General features: G+C 43.3%; 3 protein-coding genes across 4 annotated transcripts; all 3 read right to left on the bottom strand.

The window, feature by feature from the left end:
* Nucleotides 1-26: 26 nt before the first annotated feature.
* Nucleotides 27-2,353, bottom strand: LOC136422172 (uncharacterized). Its single transcript, XM_066409817.1, has 7 exons — nt 2,319-2,353; nt 2,067-2,164; nt 1,759-1,850; nt 1,117-1,183; nt 828-957; nt 430-655; nt 27-272 (listed from the first exon to the last, which is right to left on the bottom strand). Exons 1-7 carry the CDS (start codon nt 2,351-2,353, stop codon nt 114-116), a joined length of 807 nt encoding a protein of 268 aa, XP_066265914.1. The 3' UTR covers nt 27-113.
* Nucleotides 2,354-3,773: 1,420 nt separating this feature from the next.
* On the bottom strand, nt 3,774-9,842 carry LOC136422006 (uncharacterized). Of its 2 annotated transcripts, none has more exons than XM_066409611.1 (5): nt 9,675-9,840; nt 9,033-9,124; nt 7,625-7,779; nt 4,571-4,787; nt 3,774-4,041 (listed from the first exon to the last, which is right to left on the bottom strand). In XM_066409611.1, the coding sequence occupies exons 1-5, from the start codon at nt 9,799-9,801 to the stop codon at nt 3,889-3,891; spliced, it is 744 nt and encodes a 247-aa protein (XP_066265708.1). In that variant the 5' UTR covers nt 9,802-9,840; the 3' UTR covers nt 3,774-3,888. The 2 variants fall into 2 exon arrangements, with proteins under 2 accessions (XP_066265708.1, XP_066265707.1); XM_066409610.1 differs by lacking the exon at nt 3,774-4,041 and adding an exon at nt 5,689-5,769 and having other exon boundaries at nt 4,695-4,966; nt 9,675-9,842.
* A 2,011-nt stretch (nt 9,843-11,853) lies between these two features.
* Nucleotides 11,854-17,126, bottom strand: LOC136422280 (uncharacterized). The gene is made up of 5 exons (XM_066409933.1): nt 16,970-17,126; nt 15,232-15,350; nt 14,028-14,182; nt 13,010-13,229; nt 11,854-12,080 (listed from the first exon to the last, which is right to left on the bottom strand). Exons 1-5 carry the CDS (start codon nt 17,091-17,093, stop codon nt 11,943-11,945), a joined length of 756 nt encoding a protein of 251 aa, XP_066266030.1. The 5' UTR covers nt 17,094-17,126; the 3' UTR covers nt 11,854-11,942.
* Nucleotides 17,127-18,781: the final 1,655 nt, after the last annotated feature.

Genomic DNA, 18,781 nt, shown 5'->3' on the forward strand with positions numbered 1-18,781 from the left:
GTAAAAAGAATATGTTTCAGAGAAAGAACGTTTCATGCTCAAGACAAGCAGTTTTAATGACGTCATGATGGATTCGTGACTGATGACGTCATTGATCTCTGTGCTGACGTCAGTCACAGTGACTGCCGTGCCTGGGCGCGCTTCTTTCTACTGAGGAACCAGCCGCCGGTGTCGTTAGGAGGCGCGTACTCCCTAATAGGCAACCAGACACCAATACACGCCTCCTCATTTCCATTAGCATCTTCGGCGATCAGCTTGATTTCGAAGTCAGCCTACAGCAAAACAATTGTCAATATGTTGTAAGCAGGCGCCCAAAATAACAAGTATTTTAAGAAGCTACATTTATATATAGTCATTATCTAACTTTTCCAAAGCTATATTAATCCATATAGTCATGGATTTGTTTATGTATAAAGTACCTGAACGTACCTCAGCCCATATCCATGTGACCAGCCCTTGATCCAGACCAGTCAAGTGAATTTCTTTGTTCCAGTTGGGGATGGAGTAGACCTTGGGTGCGATGATGCCCTCACACGAGCACTGCTCCTTCGGGATTCCCAGGTCTATCCAATCCTGAAAGCATGTTGCTTCACATGGACATGTAGGGTTATGTGGCCTGTTTACATCCAGAATGCTGCAGAGGTCACCGTAGTCACTACAACAAGAAGAAAAGTTTGCTTATTCGCCAAAAAGAGAACTGCAAGGTACACATTGGTGCAAGTAACATAGATATAGCTACACTGTCACAGCGAAAAGAAGGTAATTCTTATTCACATTGACAAGATCAAACAATGACAGGAATGTCCAAGACGAAGCTACACCCTTACCATGTTCCCACACCGTCCAGTCCTATCACATCAGGGTTTGAGAGCCCGAATGGTGGAGGCCGCTCCACCAAGCTTCGACCCCAAACTGGCAGGCTGGCGGCGACCACGAGGGGCTCCTCGTACCCGCTGGCTGGATGTAGTGTCACGTGACCTGAAGAACATTAACATCACGCTCCCCCAGGCACAGCAGATGGCAGAGAACCGAAGCAGATGGCGAAGTCTTGTGAAGCGAGTTGGCTCTACGCACCACGTGCAAGAGGGTGATTGAGTGAGTGAGTGAGTGCCCCACCAAGCATCCATTTGGTCCTCCAGAGCTCGACCCTTCCGGGCCTGAAGATGGGTTTTGTCACTTCGATCTAGAAAAAAAGACTCTATGGCACATGACGATCCCTTTCGTATATATCATTACAAATTTACCCACAGCACCTACATGTACACCGTTTGACAGTCATCTATTTATTCAGATTTACCACATGTGTGGAAGGATTGATATAACAGGTGACTTTCACCTTTTCAAGATGTCAGACCAGACAGTAAGGTTTGGACCATCGCACACCGGGGCATGCCCCTACTCTTTTTCGAAAGGTGTGGTGGGTTCTTTAACGTGCGCGGGGTGTGGCTCTCCCCAAACACGGGACCTCCATTTAACGTCCTATCCGAGGGACGTCCTTAACCGAAGCTAGGTACTCATTTACAGTGAAGTGAAGAAATTTGTGTTAAGTGCCTTTCCCAAGGGCACAACGTCCGGGGCCATGTCCAGACATGTTTGACGGCCGAATGTTCTAGCCGTTACGCCACACGACGCCACTTGAGATTATTCCAACAATCTATGAAGATGAAACAAGGCCTAGAATAAGGCACACATATTTATTGATCAAAATTGCAATTAGGTCAAAGCTTCACGATTTTTTACTATTAATAGTGTGCTTACCTCAAAGTCCTGTATAACGATTGTTCCCGGTAGTTCCAAGTCATTTCTGTTATGTGTAACCTTTGGGTTCTTGATAGCACGGTTGGGGTTGGCTGAAAATTACATGAATCATTTTTGTTTCACTTACAGTAAAATTAATCTCCAAGCAAATCTATAGGTTGCGAAGACCTAACTATCTGCCGGAAGAAGTAGGTTTTGCAATAAAAACTCCTTCTGCCAGTTGGATATCTTTGCAACCGTTGGGTATAAAGGATATCAGTTGCTAAAATGAACGGTATTCTTCGAAAAAAATTACATGTTCGACTTACCTCCACAGTCGAAGACCACAATCTGGTCAATGGGCTCGTGAAGACGCCCGAACTGGTAATGTTCATCGTAGTGTATCTCCTCCGCTGCCACAAGGGCTCTGCCTTTTTACCGGAATGCCCCGGAATGCCCCGGATTGCCCATAAAGGAGGGTGAATTCTACAGGAATACACTATGCGTTGATGAGTAAAATTTCACCTCCTGTTGGTGCATTTCTCGCTAAACAAATATTGGAATCCGCAATAAAAACAAACCTGGCGACTGGCGGTGGGCCGACGCCAATGACCATCACTAATTCCTAGTGATTTCTCGTTCCCTGGGCCATAAATATATCATTTCATGCCAAAATACAGCAACCTGTGATGTTTACTCATTAAAGCATAGTGTGTTCCTGTAGAATTCACCCTCCTTTATGGGCATTCCGGGGCATTCCGGTGTAAAAAGGGAATTCCGGGGCATTCCGGTAAAAAGGCAGACCCGTCACAAGGGCGAACGCGGAGACGAGGAATATCAACATGTTGTCTTCACCTTGTCTCGGTTACACTATGCTGTGGTCTACGTGCGTCTATATATAACTATATGTAATGCTCGATTCTCTGTCGGCTGAACTTTGGAATATTTATCATCAGATGCATGAGACGAATATGTCAGAAACATATGCTAGAAGGATGGGAACCAATGCGTGTGTCCTAATTAGTGATTCTCGTCTAATGTTCAAGCAGTTCTATTGGTGGTAAGGCAGTATCAAAAGAGCCAACCAACATCAAAACCACCGGTGGATTTCGCTAGTGGTTTGGGCTTCTTGATACTGCTTTGCTACCGATAGATCTGCTTGAAGATTAATCCTCGTCGTTTATTTCTAAACAATAATCAAAAGTTGAGATCGCCATGATTATAAGTGGACGTATCTTGCCGTCTTATATTGAAAGTCAACAATCAGCTAGTATGAATAGTAAGAAAATATAATCGCTGAAAGTTTCGGAAAACATTGATCTATATCAGCATTTGCAAGTCACCGACGAATCAATATATGCCGGAAATATCATGGCGACCTAACGGTTGTTCTTTACTTGTACAAGCATAAATGTGTACACAGCTGTTCTAAATTGAAAATAAGTTAAATTATACCTTCTATTTTTCAGTGACGATTAAGATTAATGTATGGTTGTGATCAGCTCTTAATAATAGATAAAGAATGGGATGGCATTTGAGCAATATTCTTTATACGAACGAATTGTCCTACTTTGTATAATTTGCACCTAATTGTAAACAGCTCTGTCTAAGCTACCTGCATACCAACTATCATGGAAATCCGTCGTTCATCTATTCAGTTACTAGTATCCTCTTTGAAAGATTTTACCAAAAACGCCCCTTCAGTTCCAGAACAAGCTGCTAGGTGGCCCAAAGCTAGATCACTTCTTCTTGGCATCAAAAGCAATCTACTACAAAAATCAAGACCCAGGACCCCCAAAAAATACAAAACCAGACGTTCTGTTGCTGTAACAAGGTCAGCCGCCAGGGGGCCCATGATCGACCTTGACCTTTGTCCAAGACCTACCAACATACCAAATGTCATCAAAATCAATCCAGAGGACCTTAAGTTATGACTGGCCACAAATAATGCGATACATAGACACACAGACGCTCCCAAAACAATACCTACATTTTTCATGAAGGTAATAAATGCGATGCATGAAATACGCCACACATGATTCGTAACTTCTGCTTTATTGACAACTGATCAGCAGCATTTCACTGCATGTGTCGGTTAAAGCTGTACTGATGACGTCACGCCTAGTGACGTCATTGAATACCGTGCTGACGTCAGTGCCTGGTTGAGCGCTTCTTCCTCCTACCGAGGAACCAACCGCCGGTGGCGTTGGGGTCCTCCCACTCTTTAACCGCCACCCTGATGCCGATACACGCCTCCTCCTGTCCGTTATCGTCTTCGGCGATCAGTTTCAGTTCATAGTCGCCCTACAACAGAGAGAAAAGGTCCAATGGCTTCAGAACTTATAATAGCCTTTGGCTAGTTGGGTAGCCCTGGCTGTACTTTGTTACAGTCGAATAAATCAAATCAAATCAAACAGCCTTCTCATCTCATATTTGAAGTTCACTTCCAGTTTAAAAAAAAACAGGAAATCGAAGATCTCACGCGACCGTGAAATATTTTTTGTGAATTTCTTTAAAGAAAGAAAGAAGGAAGGAAATGGATATAAGGAACGAAAGAAGGAAGGAAGGAAAGAAAAGGAAACCTGGAATAAGGAGAGAAAGAAGGAAAGAAATAAGGATTGAAAGAAAAAAGTAAAGAAAGAAAGGAATAAGGAAAGAAAGAAAGAAAGAAAGAAAGAAGAAAGAAAGAAAGAAAGAAAGAAAGAAAGAAAGAAAGAAAGAAAGAAAGAAAGAAAGAAAGAAAGAAAGAAAGAAAGAAAGAAAGAAAGAAAGAAAGAAAAAAAGGAAAAAAGACAGAATGGAAGGAAAAAAGACAGACAAACCAGTAATCTACCTCTGCAAGGAAAGTGATCAAACCCGGTTCTAGGTCTGTCAAGTCAACTTCGTTGTTCCAGTTGGGGATGGAGTAGATCTTGGGTGCGACCCCTTCACACGTGCAGTTGTCCTCTGGGATGCCCAAGTTCATGGCTTCATTGAAGCAGGTCGGTTGACCGGTGATGTCATCGAGCGGTGTGTTGAGGTCCAGAATCTCGCAAAGGTCCCCATAGCGACTGCAAGAAAAGAATGGATCGCTAATTATATCGAAACAAAGAAAGTTATGTATAGCAGTGCAAGTAACACTTTTATGATACAATTATGATACATGGCCTCATTGAAACAGGTCGGTTGACCGGTGATGTCATCGATTGGTGTGTTTAGGTCCAAAATCTCGCAAAGGTCCCCATAGCGACTGCAAGAAAAGAAAGGATCGCTAATTATCGAAACAAAGTATGTGTATCAGTGCAAGTAACACTTCTATGATACAATTACACTGCCACAGCTTTCGGTTGACCGGTGATGTCATCGATCGGTGCGTTTAGGTCCAAAACCTCGCAAAGGTCCCCATAGCGACTGCAAGAAACGAAAGGATCGCTAGTTATCGAAACAAAGTATGTATATCAGTGCAAGTAACACTTCTATGATACAATTACACTGTCATAGCTGACCGGTGATGTCATCGATCGGTGCGTTTAGGTCCAAAATCTCGCAAAGATCCCCATAGCGACTGCAAGAAAAGAAAGGATCGCTAAGTATCGAAACAAAGTATGTATATCAGTGCAAGTAACACTTCTATGATACAATTACACTGTCACAGCTGTCTGTTGACCAGTGATGTCATTGATTGGTGCGTTTAGGTCCAAATTCTCGCAAAGGTCTCCATAGCCACTGCAAGAAAAGAAAGGATCACTTATTATCGAAGCAAAGTATGTATATCAGTGCAAGTAACACTTCTATGATACAATTACATTGTCACAACTTTCGGTTGACCGGTGATGTCATCGATCGGTGCGTTTAGGTCCGAAACCTCGCAAAGGTCCCCATAGCGACTGCAAGAAAAGAAAGGATCGCTAATTATCGAAACAAAGAAAGTTATGTATATCAGTGCAAGTAACACTTCTATGATACAGTTACGTTGTCACAGCTTTCGGTTGACCGGTGATGTCATCGATCGGTGTGTTTAAGTCCAAAACCTCGCATAGGTCCCCATAGCGACTGCAAGAAAAGAAATGATCGCTAAGTATCGAAACAAAGTATGTGTATCAGTGCAAGTAACACTTCTATGATACAGTTACATTATTGTCACAGCTTTCGGTTGACCGGTGATGTCATCGATCGGTGTGTTTAGGTCCAAATCTCGCAAAGGTCTCCATAGCGACTGCAAGAAAAGAAAGGATCGCTAATTATCGAAACAAAGTATGTACATCAGTGCAAGTAACACTTCTATGATACAGTTACATTGTCACAGCTTTCGGTTGACCGGTGATGTCATCGATTGGTGTGTTTAGGTCCAAAATCTCGCAAAGATCCCCATAGCGACTGCAAGAAAAGAAAAGATCGCTAATTATCGAAACAAAGTATGTATATCAGTGCAAGTAACACATCTATGATACGGTTACATTGTCACAGCTTTCGGTTGACCGGTGATGTCATCGATCGGTGCGTTTAGGTCCAAAATCTCGCAAAGATCCCCATAGTTAATCTCCAAGCAGATCTACACGGGGTGCGAAAATCGTATATGCTAGCCAGAGAAGGTCCAGTCAGCCAGATAAGCTCCAGTCAGCCCCGTTGGCTGGACCTTCTCTGGCTAGCATATACGATTTTCGCGCCCCGTGTAGATCCGCTTGGAGATTACCCCATAGATACTGTTGGGAAAAATGATGACCCAACGCAGATGAATAGAGAATATTTTCATATAGACAACAACAATATCAACTTTCCTTTAAGCCACCGGTACCTGGACAACACAAAATTGATGCAAGCGTGTAAAAAACAACTTCGGCCCCCAAAAAGTTTCATTATATGCTATAAGTGCTCAGGAGACGGAACAAATAACTTTCAACAAAGAACACAATATACCAGACAATAAACTCTATTTCTCGTTCTTTAGCTTCCTCTTTTTCTCTCGGGGTTTGAAATACATTTTGTGCAAAGGGTAAGGTTATGGCAAAATCATCGCACGTTTTACTATAGAAAAAGAGGCATTGTATGACATTATTATCCGTTTCTCGATATTCTTCTTCGCGTTTTACTTACCCCCGGAGACCAGACACCGTATATCGGCGAGTCACCGAGCACCGCACGCGCGCCTAAGCTTTCCCGGCCCACCCTCCGCTGCCCCCGAAGACCGACCCCGCCCCACTCTCCGCTGTAAACCCAAGCTCCGCTAGCTTACGCGCGCGTGCGGTGCTTGGTGGCGCGCCGATATACGGTGTCTGGTCTCCCAGGGTACGTTTTACTCCATTTGCAGATTTATTGTACAATTTAAAGTATGGTCGCAAACGTTCCTCTCTTTTTGGAAACCGGGGAAAAGTTGCATGTGCGCGCGCGCGGATGATCAAATCTGCGTGGCCTTATTAGTGAAGCATACACCATGATTGACACCATGCATACACCTTTCTCACGCGGCGGACATGATAGAATGAAGACGAGGCCAATGAGGCAAAGAAGCAAAAATGATGTACAGATTTAGTTTTCCTCCTAAATCACATTAAGTTTTAAAATATGATATCCAAGTATCAATATTACAATTGATGTAATGCACAAAAAAGATGCGGCAATTTAGAGCTTCGTTGACCGATCCCGTAGTCCCCGCCCTCCTCTGTCAAAACGTAGAAATGCAAAATAAAAACATAGAAATGCAAATATTTGACGGTCATGCAGCCACTTCCTCATTGGTCGATTCTCTAATCATCAGGTAATCATTGGCTAAACTGCTAATTGTGATTGACAGTTAGGATCGGTCAAATGTTTGCCACAAGGGCCTCGTTTTCATTCTATCATGTCGACCGTGTGAGAAAGGTCTATTAGTGAAGCATACAGACTCTGAAACAGGTATCGTCGTCCTCACCATGTTCCTATACCGTCCAGGCCGACTGTACCGGAACTTGCTAGATTGAAGCACCCGATCTGGATGGTGTTGGCCGCCCCGCCAAGCAGCCAGATGGTCCTCCATGCTTCCACCCTACCTTTCAACGGTCTAGGGATGGGCTTGGACACTTCGATCTAGTTCGAAAGAGATCAAGAAAAACGATTGCATTGCCATTGTATTTCCACAATACCAGTCAAAGTCAAAAGATCTTCATTAGCATTCGCAGACATTCAAGACAAGTCTGAATTACAGCTAATTTACACAAATTGATTTAAAATATTCATAATTGTCAAGTGGAACGACTTATTAAAATCACAGAGATCAGCAATACAATTGCAAGTGCTAAAATACGTATTGTATAAGTCATTGAAATACATAGATAATACGAGTGCTTGTTATCTATATGAAGGCATTCGACATTATAAGGCTTAAAGAGATTTGTTATGCAGCAGCGTCACTTCGTGACTAGTGTTCTTCAACAGAGTGCCACGTGTTTTAAGATTATAAATGCTCTCCCACCAGAAAGCAAGGTCTATTCTATTTACCTAGCTATAGCTAGCAGCCAATTGGAATTTACAACATTTGTGAAAGGATTGACAAAACAAGGCGAGCCCGATGGCCAGAGACCATACTGTATGGCGAGATCCACTCACACCGGGAAGGACCCATGCATATGGCAACATTTCCCGGAGTGTAAAGAACACGTGCTCTACATATATAAAATACGTTTACGTCTCTACGATGTCATATACGTAATTCTACTATTTTCAAATACGACATTTCAACACGGAAATTATGCCATAGGACGTTCCGAAATATCGTGGACAAGACTGCCAGCTTTAAATGAAAGTTTCGGCAGTAATAGGTGTTCCATATAGATCATTGTGTGATTTTTAGGGCTAGATCAATGTTTTCTGGTCACCGAGCCCTGTTAACTAAGATGGGACAGATTTTCTGTCGAAAAATACGCACAGCCCTCTGAGTCTGACTATCTAAAATCGGCCGACCTTCTAGGGATGTTCCTGTGGTGTAGTGGTCTGCGCTTCTGTCTCTCACCACATCTGGTTCAAATTACTTGGACCAGAAGGACTGGGGTTCAAGCCCCAGGTAGAACACCTCTGGACAAGAGGCGCATTGAGTCATACCAAAGATTTTTTAAAAATGGTACGTACTTCTGAAACAGTATGGAAGTTAAACACACTTCACTGCCAGTGGACTAGCCCCCTGCTACAATGATGGCACCACAGTGTAGCCCAGGGCTATGAAACGGAGATGGGCACCGCCCTTTACATCAATAATGGTGTGGGAGGATTTTAACTAACTTTAACTTCTGGTGATCAAATGATACGGCCGAAGCAATTTCTGATTGAAATATTTCATTACTAACCTCAAAGTCCTGGATGATGAAGGAACCGGGTAGTTCCAAGGTATCTCTGTCGAAGGTAAACTTTGGGTTCTTTATCGCACGGTTGGGGTTGCCTGAAGATTTAGATATGAAAGTTGTATTTGAGTTAAAGCAATCAAGTAATCATACATTGTTTTATTCGTCAATTCATTCTCAAACATACATGTTCGTCGTGCGTGGTTGTTTTAAAAACAACAGCTTGCCGACAAAAATCTACTTCATTTTTTCCATCACAAGACAGCTAATGTGCGTACGACAAATCCATGACTGTCGTGAGAATGTGTAAGACTCATCCACGACTTTCTTACGATTGTCATGTCCTCAGTTTACCTGCCATGCGACGTTCATACAACAGTGATATGAATAATGTTAGAACAAAAAGCATGGTTAAAGAACAACTTATCATTAAAGTTAAAAAAAGACTTATGTTAACTCTACTGTGATACTGAAATGTATTGGTTGATGTTCGTTTCACGATGTTTTCACGGTTGATGTCTACTTCATAAAGCTGGGAGAAGTGATATCAATGATAACTTTGCACATAATTGTTTTTATCATAATGAAGTAGGTTTAAAAAAATATGTTTTAACCTCCTTTGTGTGCTAAGATTAGATGTCTACTTACTTCCACAGTCGAAGACGATAGTCTGGTCAATAGGGTTGTGAAGATGCCCGAACTGGTAATGTTCATCGAAGTGAATCACCTCCTGTGCACCCACCAGGGCCAGCGTGGAAAGAAGGAAAATCAGCATGTTGCCCTCACCGTGTTCTAGCTACAAAACACCACCGCCTACTTGTAGCATCGCGTATTTATACTTCTTGTATTTGATCAGGCAAGGTGCCGAGGCTTTGCAGTATTGACCGTCGGATGTAGAAGCTAAAATTGTACAAGCAAGCGTGGACAGGAACGGAAGCTACGCACGCGTTCACACCCGTCCGTTTGGTTAATGTTCTAACTTTACCTTGGATCGTCAGTTTGTTGAGATACGGCGAGGTCATATTCGTCGTAGGCCGTCGTACGATTTTGATGTCGTAGAGTCCTCAAAGACTGTGACAGAACCTACCACCGACAAGGACCTAAGGCTAGGGTCACATTTCCAAGCCGGGGCCCGGCCGGGCAGCTTGTAGGGACGAAAACTATGATATAAAAGACAACAAAACACACAAAACTTTTCAAAGATTTCTCCCTACCATACTCTATGTATATTCTTGATATGCATTTTCTATTCTTTGTTTTCTCAAACAGCCCGGTCGGGCCCCGGCTTGGAAATGTGACCCTAGCCTAAGACAGCGTTTTCAGCACTAAGACAGCTAAATGTCGTAGGACACATCCATGTCTATCTTGAAGAATGCTAGCTCTTGGTTAACGTTTGCGATTGCACGACAGTCACACGACATCCTAGACTAGTAGTATGGGACCATGCAAGAACTTCTAGAACTATCACCAACTCAAAGATTTGTGATGAGGAACATCGTGGCTGGCTTTTTTACTGTCTATCTTTGAAATCCCAGATTCAGACTGAGGTGCTCAAGAATATCTACGAATATATTACAAAGAAAAATTTCCACCACTAAATTTGTAGGCTTACATACTTACGTCATTTTGTTGCATATTAGATGTTAAAATATGTGCACAGGTACCGGTGTTTAATTCAAGAGGTAAGGTGAACTTTGCTGATGGTATCTTGAACACACAAAGACGGCCTTCACGGTCAGTTATATTAATTACATCAGGGACACATAGAAGTGAAGTGAACAACGTGAATAAAAAGACTCTTTTTACACAACCAAGAGATTTATTCCACCGACGTTTCCGTGACCATCAGTCACCTTCTTCAAGGCAGTTCTGACTGGTTCACATAGCAATGCAGCACAGGTGTTGCTGCTTATACATAATGAGATGCATTCCCAAACGCAAAATATTTACAAAATCACAGGAGATGACATCACTATGCGGTCCCAAACGTACAAAAGTGTAACACATACACAACTATCGATCAAAAAACAACAAAACATCTGATGAAAGTGACAGATGGTCACCGAAACGTCGGTGGAATAAATCTCTTGGTTGTGTAAAAAGAGTCTTTTTATTCAGTGACTTACCAACCTGATGAAACTATTCACGGTGTGAACAACGACAGGCATAAATTTGCCCCTTCCTTCAAATATACAACCATCATCCAACTGAAATTAAGATTGTATCAAAAATTATCATAAAAATAATGTCACTAGTTTTGACTAGCTGCAATCTTCACCTTGACATTTTTATGCGACTGTTAAAATATTCATCAAAATTTTAGAATGGGTCATATTAGATACAAATAAGGGACTCAAAAGAACATTTCCTAACGTTTTCAGCTATTGTTTGCAAATTTTGAATGCGTCCAAACTGTGCAAATAAAGAAGTCAAGTAAGTGATCTGCCCGATGCGTTGTTTTTTTCTCAATGACGTCATCAGTCCCAATGACGTCATCAGTGATCTGCCTGATGCGTTGTTTTTTCTCAATGACGTCATCATTCTAACCTTCTGTGGAACGAGTCATTTCAAGCCCTGCCTAATATATAGCATGCGGACTAAATGTTATCTGAATAAACCTACAGTAGAAAAATGGTAATTAATACAATTATTTTGATTTGCATCTGTATGTGTGTGTGGTTACTTAAAAAGTTGAATTTTGTCATTTAGTCTAAAATGATATATTTTCTACTTCACCTTCCGGCCTTAGCAAGACGTTTAAAATTATTAATCTTTTTTTTTAATATCAAGAATCCTAATTCCGATACATCAAGTACTAGACACACGATTCGCAACCCTGATCTAATTTTATTGACAACTGATCAACACTGTGACGTCATATGATGACGTCAACACAGTGATGACGTCAGATCTCGTTTAGCGCCTCCTGCCGAAGAGCCAGCCACCGCCGACGTCGTTGGGGTCTACGTACTCCTCAATGGGAACCCTGATGCCGATACACGCCTCTTCGAATCCATTAGCGTCTTCAGCGATCAGCTTGAATTCATAGTCACCCTACAGTAAGATTAACAACATTGTGCGAACCACATTATCGTCTAGTATTCCACCCCGACCAATCGAATCACGTGAATCGCATTGAAACTCAGATTCGTATCAGCCATTTCCCGACAAATCGCTTTCTAACTTGCGTTAACGACTACATCTGACCAAACAAACTCGGCAGTGAGATGGTGGAAGGTGTCAGCTTCCAAAAGACCTTTTCAGATTGACAATTTTGGCACTTTGGAGGTGATTGAATGCGCCCGCGATTTAACTTCTAGTTTCTACTACTTTTCTCTAAACGTTAAATCGCGGGCGGATTCAATTACTTCCAAAGTACCAAAATTGTCAATCTGAAAACGTCTTTTGGAAGCTGACACCTTCCACCATCTCACTGGCGAGTTTCTTTGGTCAGATGTAGTCGTTAACGCAAGTTAGAATGCGATTTGTCGGGAAATACGCTGATACGAATCTGAGTTTCAATGCGATTCACGTGATTCGATTGGTCGGGGTGTATACGTATTCTTCAGGGTGCGTGGCCCAATGGCTCTGGACACGTGATCTTACGTAATCAATCATCGGGGCAAAAGGTGATTGGAAGTGGGTATCGTCCCCCGTTTTTACCGACAGTTTCTTTGCATCGTTAATGTTGTTGAGTTCCTTTTGTAAGATCATTCCCTCCATAAAATTGATGTATAGTTTTTTAACCGTTTGCGTGCGTGTGTGTGTGTGTGTGTGTGTGTGTGTGTGTGTGCGCGCGCGCATGTGAACAGCATAACCCAAGAAGTTGTGGATGGGTTTTCGTATTAGGCATGTGGCTATCTGTCGGCACAACAAAAGACAACTTCGAGTTTGAAAGCCCTAGCGACTTTTTACGGTACTACAACTTCCTGATCTGACATATGCAAATATCTATGCTAATGAGTATAGAATAACTCGCTCACCTCAGCCAGGAAGGTGAGCAAACCCTGCTCCAGGTCGGTGAAGTCAATCAGCCTGTTGTAACCCTGGGTGGTGTACACCTTGGGTGCGATGATCCCTTCACAGGTGCACTGGTCCTCCGGGATGCCAAAGTTCAACGCCTCCGGGAAGCAAGTCAGCTGACCAGTGACGTCATCGATTGGCGTGTTCAGGTCCAAGATTGAACAGAGATCGCGGTAGTCACTGTACAAAAAAAATGATAATTCGTTATCACTGTCTTAAACAAATGCAAATGAGATGCAAATGAGTAACAGCTATCATTTTACTTGCATGTCATTTTCGGCTTCAGGAAAGCGTTTCAATGAGAGGTATTGTCCTTACCATGCTCCCAGACCGTCTATCTCTACAACTTGTCCTTACCATGTTCCCAGACCGTCTAACCCTACGACTTGTCCTTACCATGCTCCCAGACCGTCTAGTCCTACGACTTGTCCTTACCATGCTCCCAAGCCGTCTATCCCTACACCTTGTCCTTACCATGTTCCTAGACCGTCTAGTCCTACGACTTGTCCTTACCATGTTCCCAGGTCGTCTATCCCTACAACTTGTCCTTACCATGTTCCCAGACCGTCTAACCCTACGACTTGTCCTTATCATGTTTCCAGACCGTCTAGTCCTACGACTTGTCCTTACCATGTTCCCAGGCCGTCTATCCCTACGACTTGTCCTTACCATGTTCCCAGGCCGTCTATCCCTACGACTTGTCCTTACCATGTTCCCAGGCCGTCTAGTCCTACGGCTTGTCCTTACCATGTTCCCTGGCCGTCTAGTCCTACGACTTGTCCTTACCATGTTCCCATGCCGTCTAGTCCTACAACTTGTCCTTACCATGTTCCCATGCCGTCTATCCCTACGACTTGTCCTTACCATGTTCCCAGGCCGTCTATCCCTACGACTTGTCCTTACCATGTTCCCAGATCGTCTATCCCTACGACTTGTCCTTACCATGTTCCCAGGCCGTCTATAACAACTTCTCCTTACCATGTTCCAAGGCCGTCTATCCCAACGACATTGTCGGTCGTGAGAGGGAAGCACCCTAGCTGGATTGTGCTCGGGCTCTGGCCGAGCAGCCAGATGGTCCTCCAGGCCTCCACCCTCCCGAATAATGGCCTGACGATTGGCTTGGTCACTTCAATCTAGAAAACGTAAATAAAACAGCACCTGCAAATTACTTAAACAAACAAACGTATAAAACTTTCCACCTGGTGTTTCAATGATGTTTACTTGCAAAACCCTAACCTGAATGCAATCAAGCTCCTGTAACGGCTTGCCGCCCTGTAACCGCATAGCCGCCCAAGTTCTCATTTCCAATCCCTTTCTCCCGGTCTGCCTGTGGTGCCAGGAGTGACAGCTAACAGACATGCTAACTAGCTGGTTTCTATGGCAATGGGGGCCTGGCTGAAATCCTGCCCTGCCATTGGTGTTACTATTTTTGATAACAGTTCTCCTGGCTTAGAGCAAGTGGAGCACAAACTCCGCGGGGAGGGGACAGAAATCCCCGGGCAGCTGGAGTTTGCGTTATACAGACTAGCAAAACCCGTGCCGATGGTAAGGGTTCGAATCTAGAGTCCACTGACTTGTACCGTTGACGTTGTTCCCTTGGGAAAGGCACTTTACACGGATGTCCTCACTTCACTCAGGTGAAAATGAGTACCTAGCTTTGAATTAGGGACGTCTCTCGGATAAGATATTAAATGGAGGTCACGTGTTTGAGGAGAGCCACACTTGGAAAACGTAAAAGAACCCAACACACTTATCGAAAAGAGTAGGGGTCCTTCCTGGCTTGAGTGGATCAAATAAATCTCTCCGGATATGCAGTTTGTACTCTAAGATTGTGCAAACCTGGTGTGTTACGCCATGAGGTGGTTTACCGGGTATGCAATACAAACAGGTCATAGATGTGTAGGAACATATGGACGTCGGAAAATAGGAGTGTCGGAACTTTGAGGCGTCGGCACATTGGGGTGTTGGAAGTTGGAACATAGTCATAGGGGTGTCGGAACATTAGGATGTTCGAACATAGGGGTGTCAGAACATTGGGGTATTAGAACATAGGGGTGTCTTAACATTGGGGTGTCAGAGCACAGGGGTGTCGGAGCATAGGGGTGTCGGAACATTGGGGCGCAACCGTCGTCGATAACCCTTTCATATCCAAAAATAGATTTAACTACAAATCTTGACCAACCTCGAAGTCCTTGAGGATGAAAGATCCTGGAAGCGTCAGGGTCTGGTAAATCGGGTCCGCGTCTGGGTCGGTACTCTCGAAGGTAAACTTCGGGTTCTTGATCGCTCGGTTCGGGTCGCCTGAAAAAAAATGCACGAAACTCTTTTTCACACAAAAAATCTAGTAATCATTTCAAGGTCTCAAGAAGACTTACCTGCCTTCAAAGTATGAAGACAATCTATCCTGGCATTCTCGAGTTCGTGTTGACAGACGGAAGGACACACACACACACACGCGCGCGCGCGCGCGCACACACACACACACACACACAAACACGTACACACACACACACACACACACACAAACACGCACACACACACGTACACACACACAAACACACACAAACGCTGTGCAAAACATAACCTTCTCGGCGAAGGTAAAAAATCGCTTCGTGACAAGAAAAGGCAGACGATATATATAGTATATAAGGGTTAATTGTAGCCGTGTCCCTATATGCTAGATGGATAAAATTCTATGAAAAATAGATTGGAAACCCCGGTTCCGTCTGGGTATGGTGTTAGGGTTGCATTCATCATTTCGGATGGTGAAGTGAAACCTTAAAGAACGGTTGCAGTCAGATATGCAAAGACTAGGTGTAACAGACCGTTCGGTGTAACATAACCAGCTGCCTCCGCGCCGCGTGCCTGTGAAGCTGGTGTGTTACGCCTAATGGCGGTTGTATCGGCTATATGGATACAGATACAGAACCAGGGTACCAGTGAATGAGCCACACGCGTTGAACCTCTGCACATAAAAGAACCCACCACACTTATACAAAAGACAAGGGTAAACAGATGAACACCTCAATTATCGATAACAGCTTTAGATTTTTTAGACACATCAAGCATGAAAGTGTAAAGAATATTATTTCTTTATCAAAATGTGCAAAAATACAATACACAGTGGAACGACAGGCAGACAAGCTGAATTCTCCCATGGTGTCATATTGTCCTGGGTTCGAACCCCCTGACATATCACAGATGCTGTGATCATGTGAAACGCACATAACTCGGCTTCCCTCACTCCATCCAATGAGGTTTTATATAAAACCTAATTGCTCCACCCAGGTGTAAAAATGGCGTCGTGTGGCGCAAGTGGTAGAGTGCGCGGCTGTCAAACAATGGGGCCCGGGATCTAATCCCGAGTTGTGTCCAGAGACATGTCCGAACTTGTCCCCTTGGGTAAAGCACTTAACACAAATTTCCTCACTTCACTCAGGTATAAATGAGTACGAAGCTCATCTAGGGATAGGGACGTCCCTCGGATAGGACGTTGAATTGAGGTTCCGTGTTTGGGGAGAGCCACACCCCGCGCACGTAAAAGAACCCACCACACCTTTCAAAAAAGAGTAGGGGCATGCCCCGGTGTGCGATGGTCCAAACCTTACAGTCTGGTCTGGGTTGACATCTTGTAGAGGCGATATTAACCTGTTGTGTCAATCCTTCCACAAATGTGGTACATCAAAATTAATAGATAAGATAAATAGGTACCTGACTTTATTTGGGGAGGTAAAAAGCGGTGGAAGGAGAGGGATGGGCCCGGGCTCTGGAACGGGGATTTCCAACATATTTACTAAAGACTTTTATGACACAGTGGATAACGGCCCACTACCCCTACGGCCTTAAAAAGGCTGTGTAACGATATGTTTACCATTTTCTTTACAAAGAACGAAACATCAGCAAGTATGACTAGTACTTACTTCCACAGTCGAAGACCACAGTCGTGTCGATGGGTGCAAGGAGATTCCCGAACACGTAGTGCTCGTCGAAGTGCGTGTGCTGCGCCCCTACAAGGGCCAGCGTGGACAGGAGTACTATCAGCATGGTGTCCTGACGGTGTCCTGAACTCTGTCGGCGTTTATGCCGATTTTTATACTCCCGTTATCATTGTATAACCGTAAGGCCACAGCAAGTAAACTTTAAGGTTTACATGGTTACATCCTCTGCAGGCTCCAAATTTGATAGGGCGAAAAATACCAAAATGGCTAGATGGAAAAAATGGCTAAATTTTCTATATGGACACCATCAATGTTGTAAGAAGAATTGACTCGACAAAACATGGTATCACAGTCATAAAGTATTTTATTCCTGTATTCAAGACGTGCACACAGTGACACTAGTGTGGTTTAGTTTAAATTCTCCAACACCATAAGGTGTATAGGGCAGTGCCCATCCCCGTTTCATAGCCCTGGGACACACTGTGGTACAATAGCTACATCAGGGGGCTAGTCCACTGGCAGTGAAGTGTGTTTAACTTCCATACTGTTTCATAAGTATGTACCATTTTCATAAAGTCTTTGGTATAACTCAATGCGCCTCTTGTCCAGAGGTGTCCTACTCGGGAGTTGAACTCGGGCCTTCTGGTTCCAAGTAATTTGAACCAGATGTGGCTAGTAACAGAAGCGCAGACCACTACACCACAGAGACACCCCCAACTAGTGTGGTAGACTGGTATCATTTACAAAGTTGACAACAACACTAACTTTATTCATAACTAGACCTAGTTTTAATTCTACAGCTACAGTCATGGCTACCTCACTAGTATGGCATCCACACGTTTAATCAAAAATACAACACGATATATTTTACAGTTCTGGTACTTTCCCATCAAGTTGACCATGAGGGAGAAAAATTTATTTTCTTTTTCATAATTAGCCGAAAATTAACGAGGGTCTGAAGTCATCCGCAAAATTTACTTGCTGTGGCCTAGGGTTGAACTTTGCAATATTGCATCAGTGTTTTTTAAGAGCGCAGGTAGGAACGGAAGTGGTACCTTCTGATATCATCATAAGTTTTCATAACCTTCAACTCACTGTTATGATTCCAGATCGAAAAAAAACAAAAACTCTACTCAAAAGACTATATCAACTTAAGGGATCATTCTAACTTACATACTGACTATACTGGAATTCCTGAATCAGAATTTTTGCTTTTGATTTATGAAAGTTAGATAGTACAAAAGGAGAAAATCGAATTTGACCTATAGGGTACCACCAATTGCAAACACTGAGAAGATAATATACCTGACATAACGGGACGGTTGAACTTTACTACGAGTAAATGTAGAAGGCAAATGTATGCACAGCTGCTCAGAAGTTGTCAACAGTGTCTTTAACAGTTGTCATTGGTGGCATGGTAGCCTTGTAGTTATCTCCATGAAAAAATACTTTTCCATGGGCATATTGGTTTGCGTGCGTTTGCGTGTATGTTTGCGTGTATGTATGTTTGTGTCACCGTATGCGTAAAGTCAGCATAAATGAAGAACGTGTAGATGGATTGTAATGGTATTTGGTAGGTGTCGGGAGGAGAAAGGTCAAGGTCGATTTTGGGCCCCCTTGTATGTGTCACTGGAACTGCAATGGCGTATTTGTAATAATCTTCTAAGGAGAATAACTGAAAAAAGGAACAACTGATTTTCATGGTATTTGGTATGCAGTTAGGTTGGACAGAGATATACAAACTGAAGTGCAAATTATGCAAATTGGGACTGAATTTGCATAAGTAATGAGGGA

The sequence above is a fragment of the Branchiostoma lanceolatum genome, chromosome 16 (assembly GCF_035083965.1).
Source record: "Branchiostoma lanceolatum isolate klBraLanc5 chromosome 16, klBraLanc5.hap2, whole genome shotgun sequence".
Classification (NCBI taxonomy): Eukaryota; Metazoa; Chordata; class Leptocardii; order Amphioxiformes; family Branchiostomatidae; genus Branchiostoma; species Branchiostoma lanceolatum.

Bases quoted from the DNA above. Each gene is read 5' to 3' on its own strand.
- LOC136422006 (XM_066409611.1), bottom strand. From the start codon at position 9,801: ATGCTGATTTTCCTTCTTTCCACGCTGGCCCTGGTGGGTGCACAGGAG. The intron at 9,125-9,674 runs GTAAGTAGACAT...CTAAATCTTCAG, and splicing joins TATCGTCTTCGACTGTGGAA to GCAACCCCAACCGTGCGATA. The intron at 7,780-9,032 runs GTTAGTAATGAA...CTTTCGAACTAG, and splicing joins TCATCATCCAGGACTTTGAG to ATCGAAGTGTCCAAGCCCAT.
- LOC136422172 (XM_066409817.1), bottom strand. From the start codon at position 2,353: ATGGTCATTGGCGTCGGCCCACCGCCAGTCGCCAG. The intron at 1,851-2,066 runs GTAAGTCGAACA...TGTAATTTTCAG, and splicing joins TGTGGTCTTCGACTGTGGAG to CCAACCCCAACCGTGCTATC. The intron at 958-1,116 runs GTGGGGCACTCA...CACTACATCCAG, and splicing joins GAGGACCAAATGGATGCTTG to CCAGCGGGTACGAGGAGCCC.
- LOC136422280 (XM_066409933.1), bottom strand. From the start codon at position 17,093: ATGCTGATAGTACTCCTGTCCACGCTGGCCCTTGTAGGGGCGCAGCAC. The intron at 13,230-14,027 runs GTAAGGAGAAGT...TTTTTTGTACAG, and splicing joins ATAGACGGCCTTGGAACATG to TGACTACCGCGATCTCTGTT. The intron at 12,081-13,009 runs GTGAGCGAGTTA...ATCTTACTGTAG, and splicing joins TGCTCACCTTCCTGGCTGAG to GGTGACTATGAATTCAAGCT.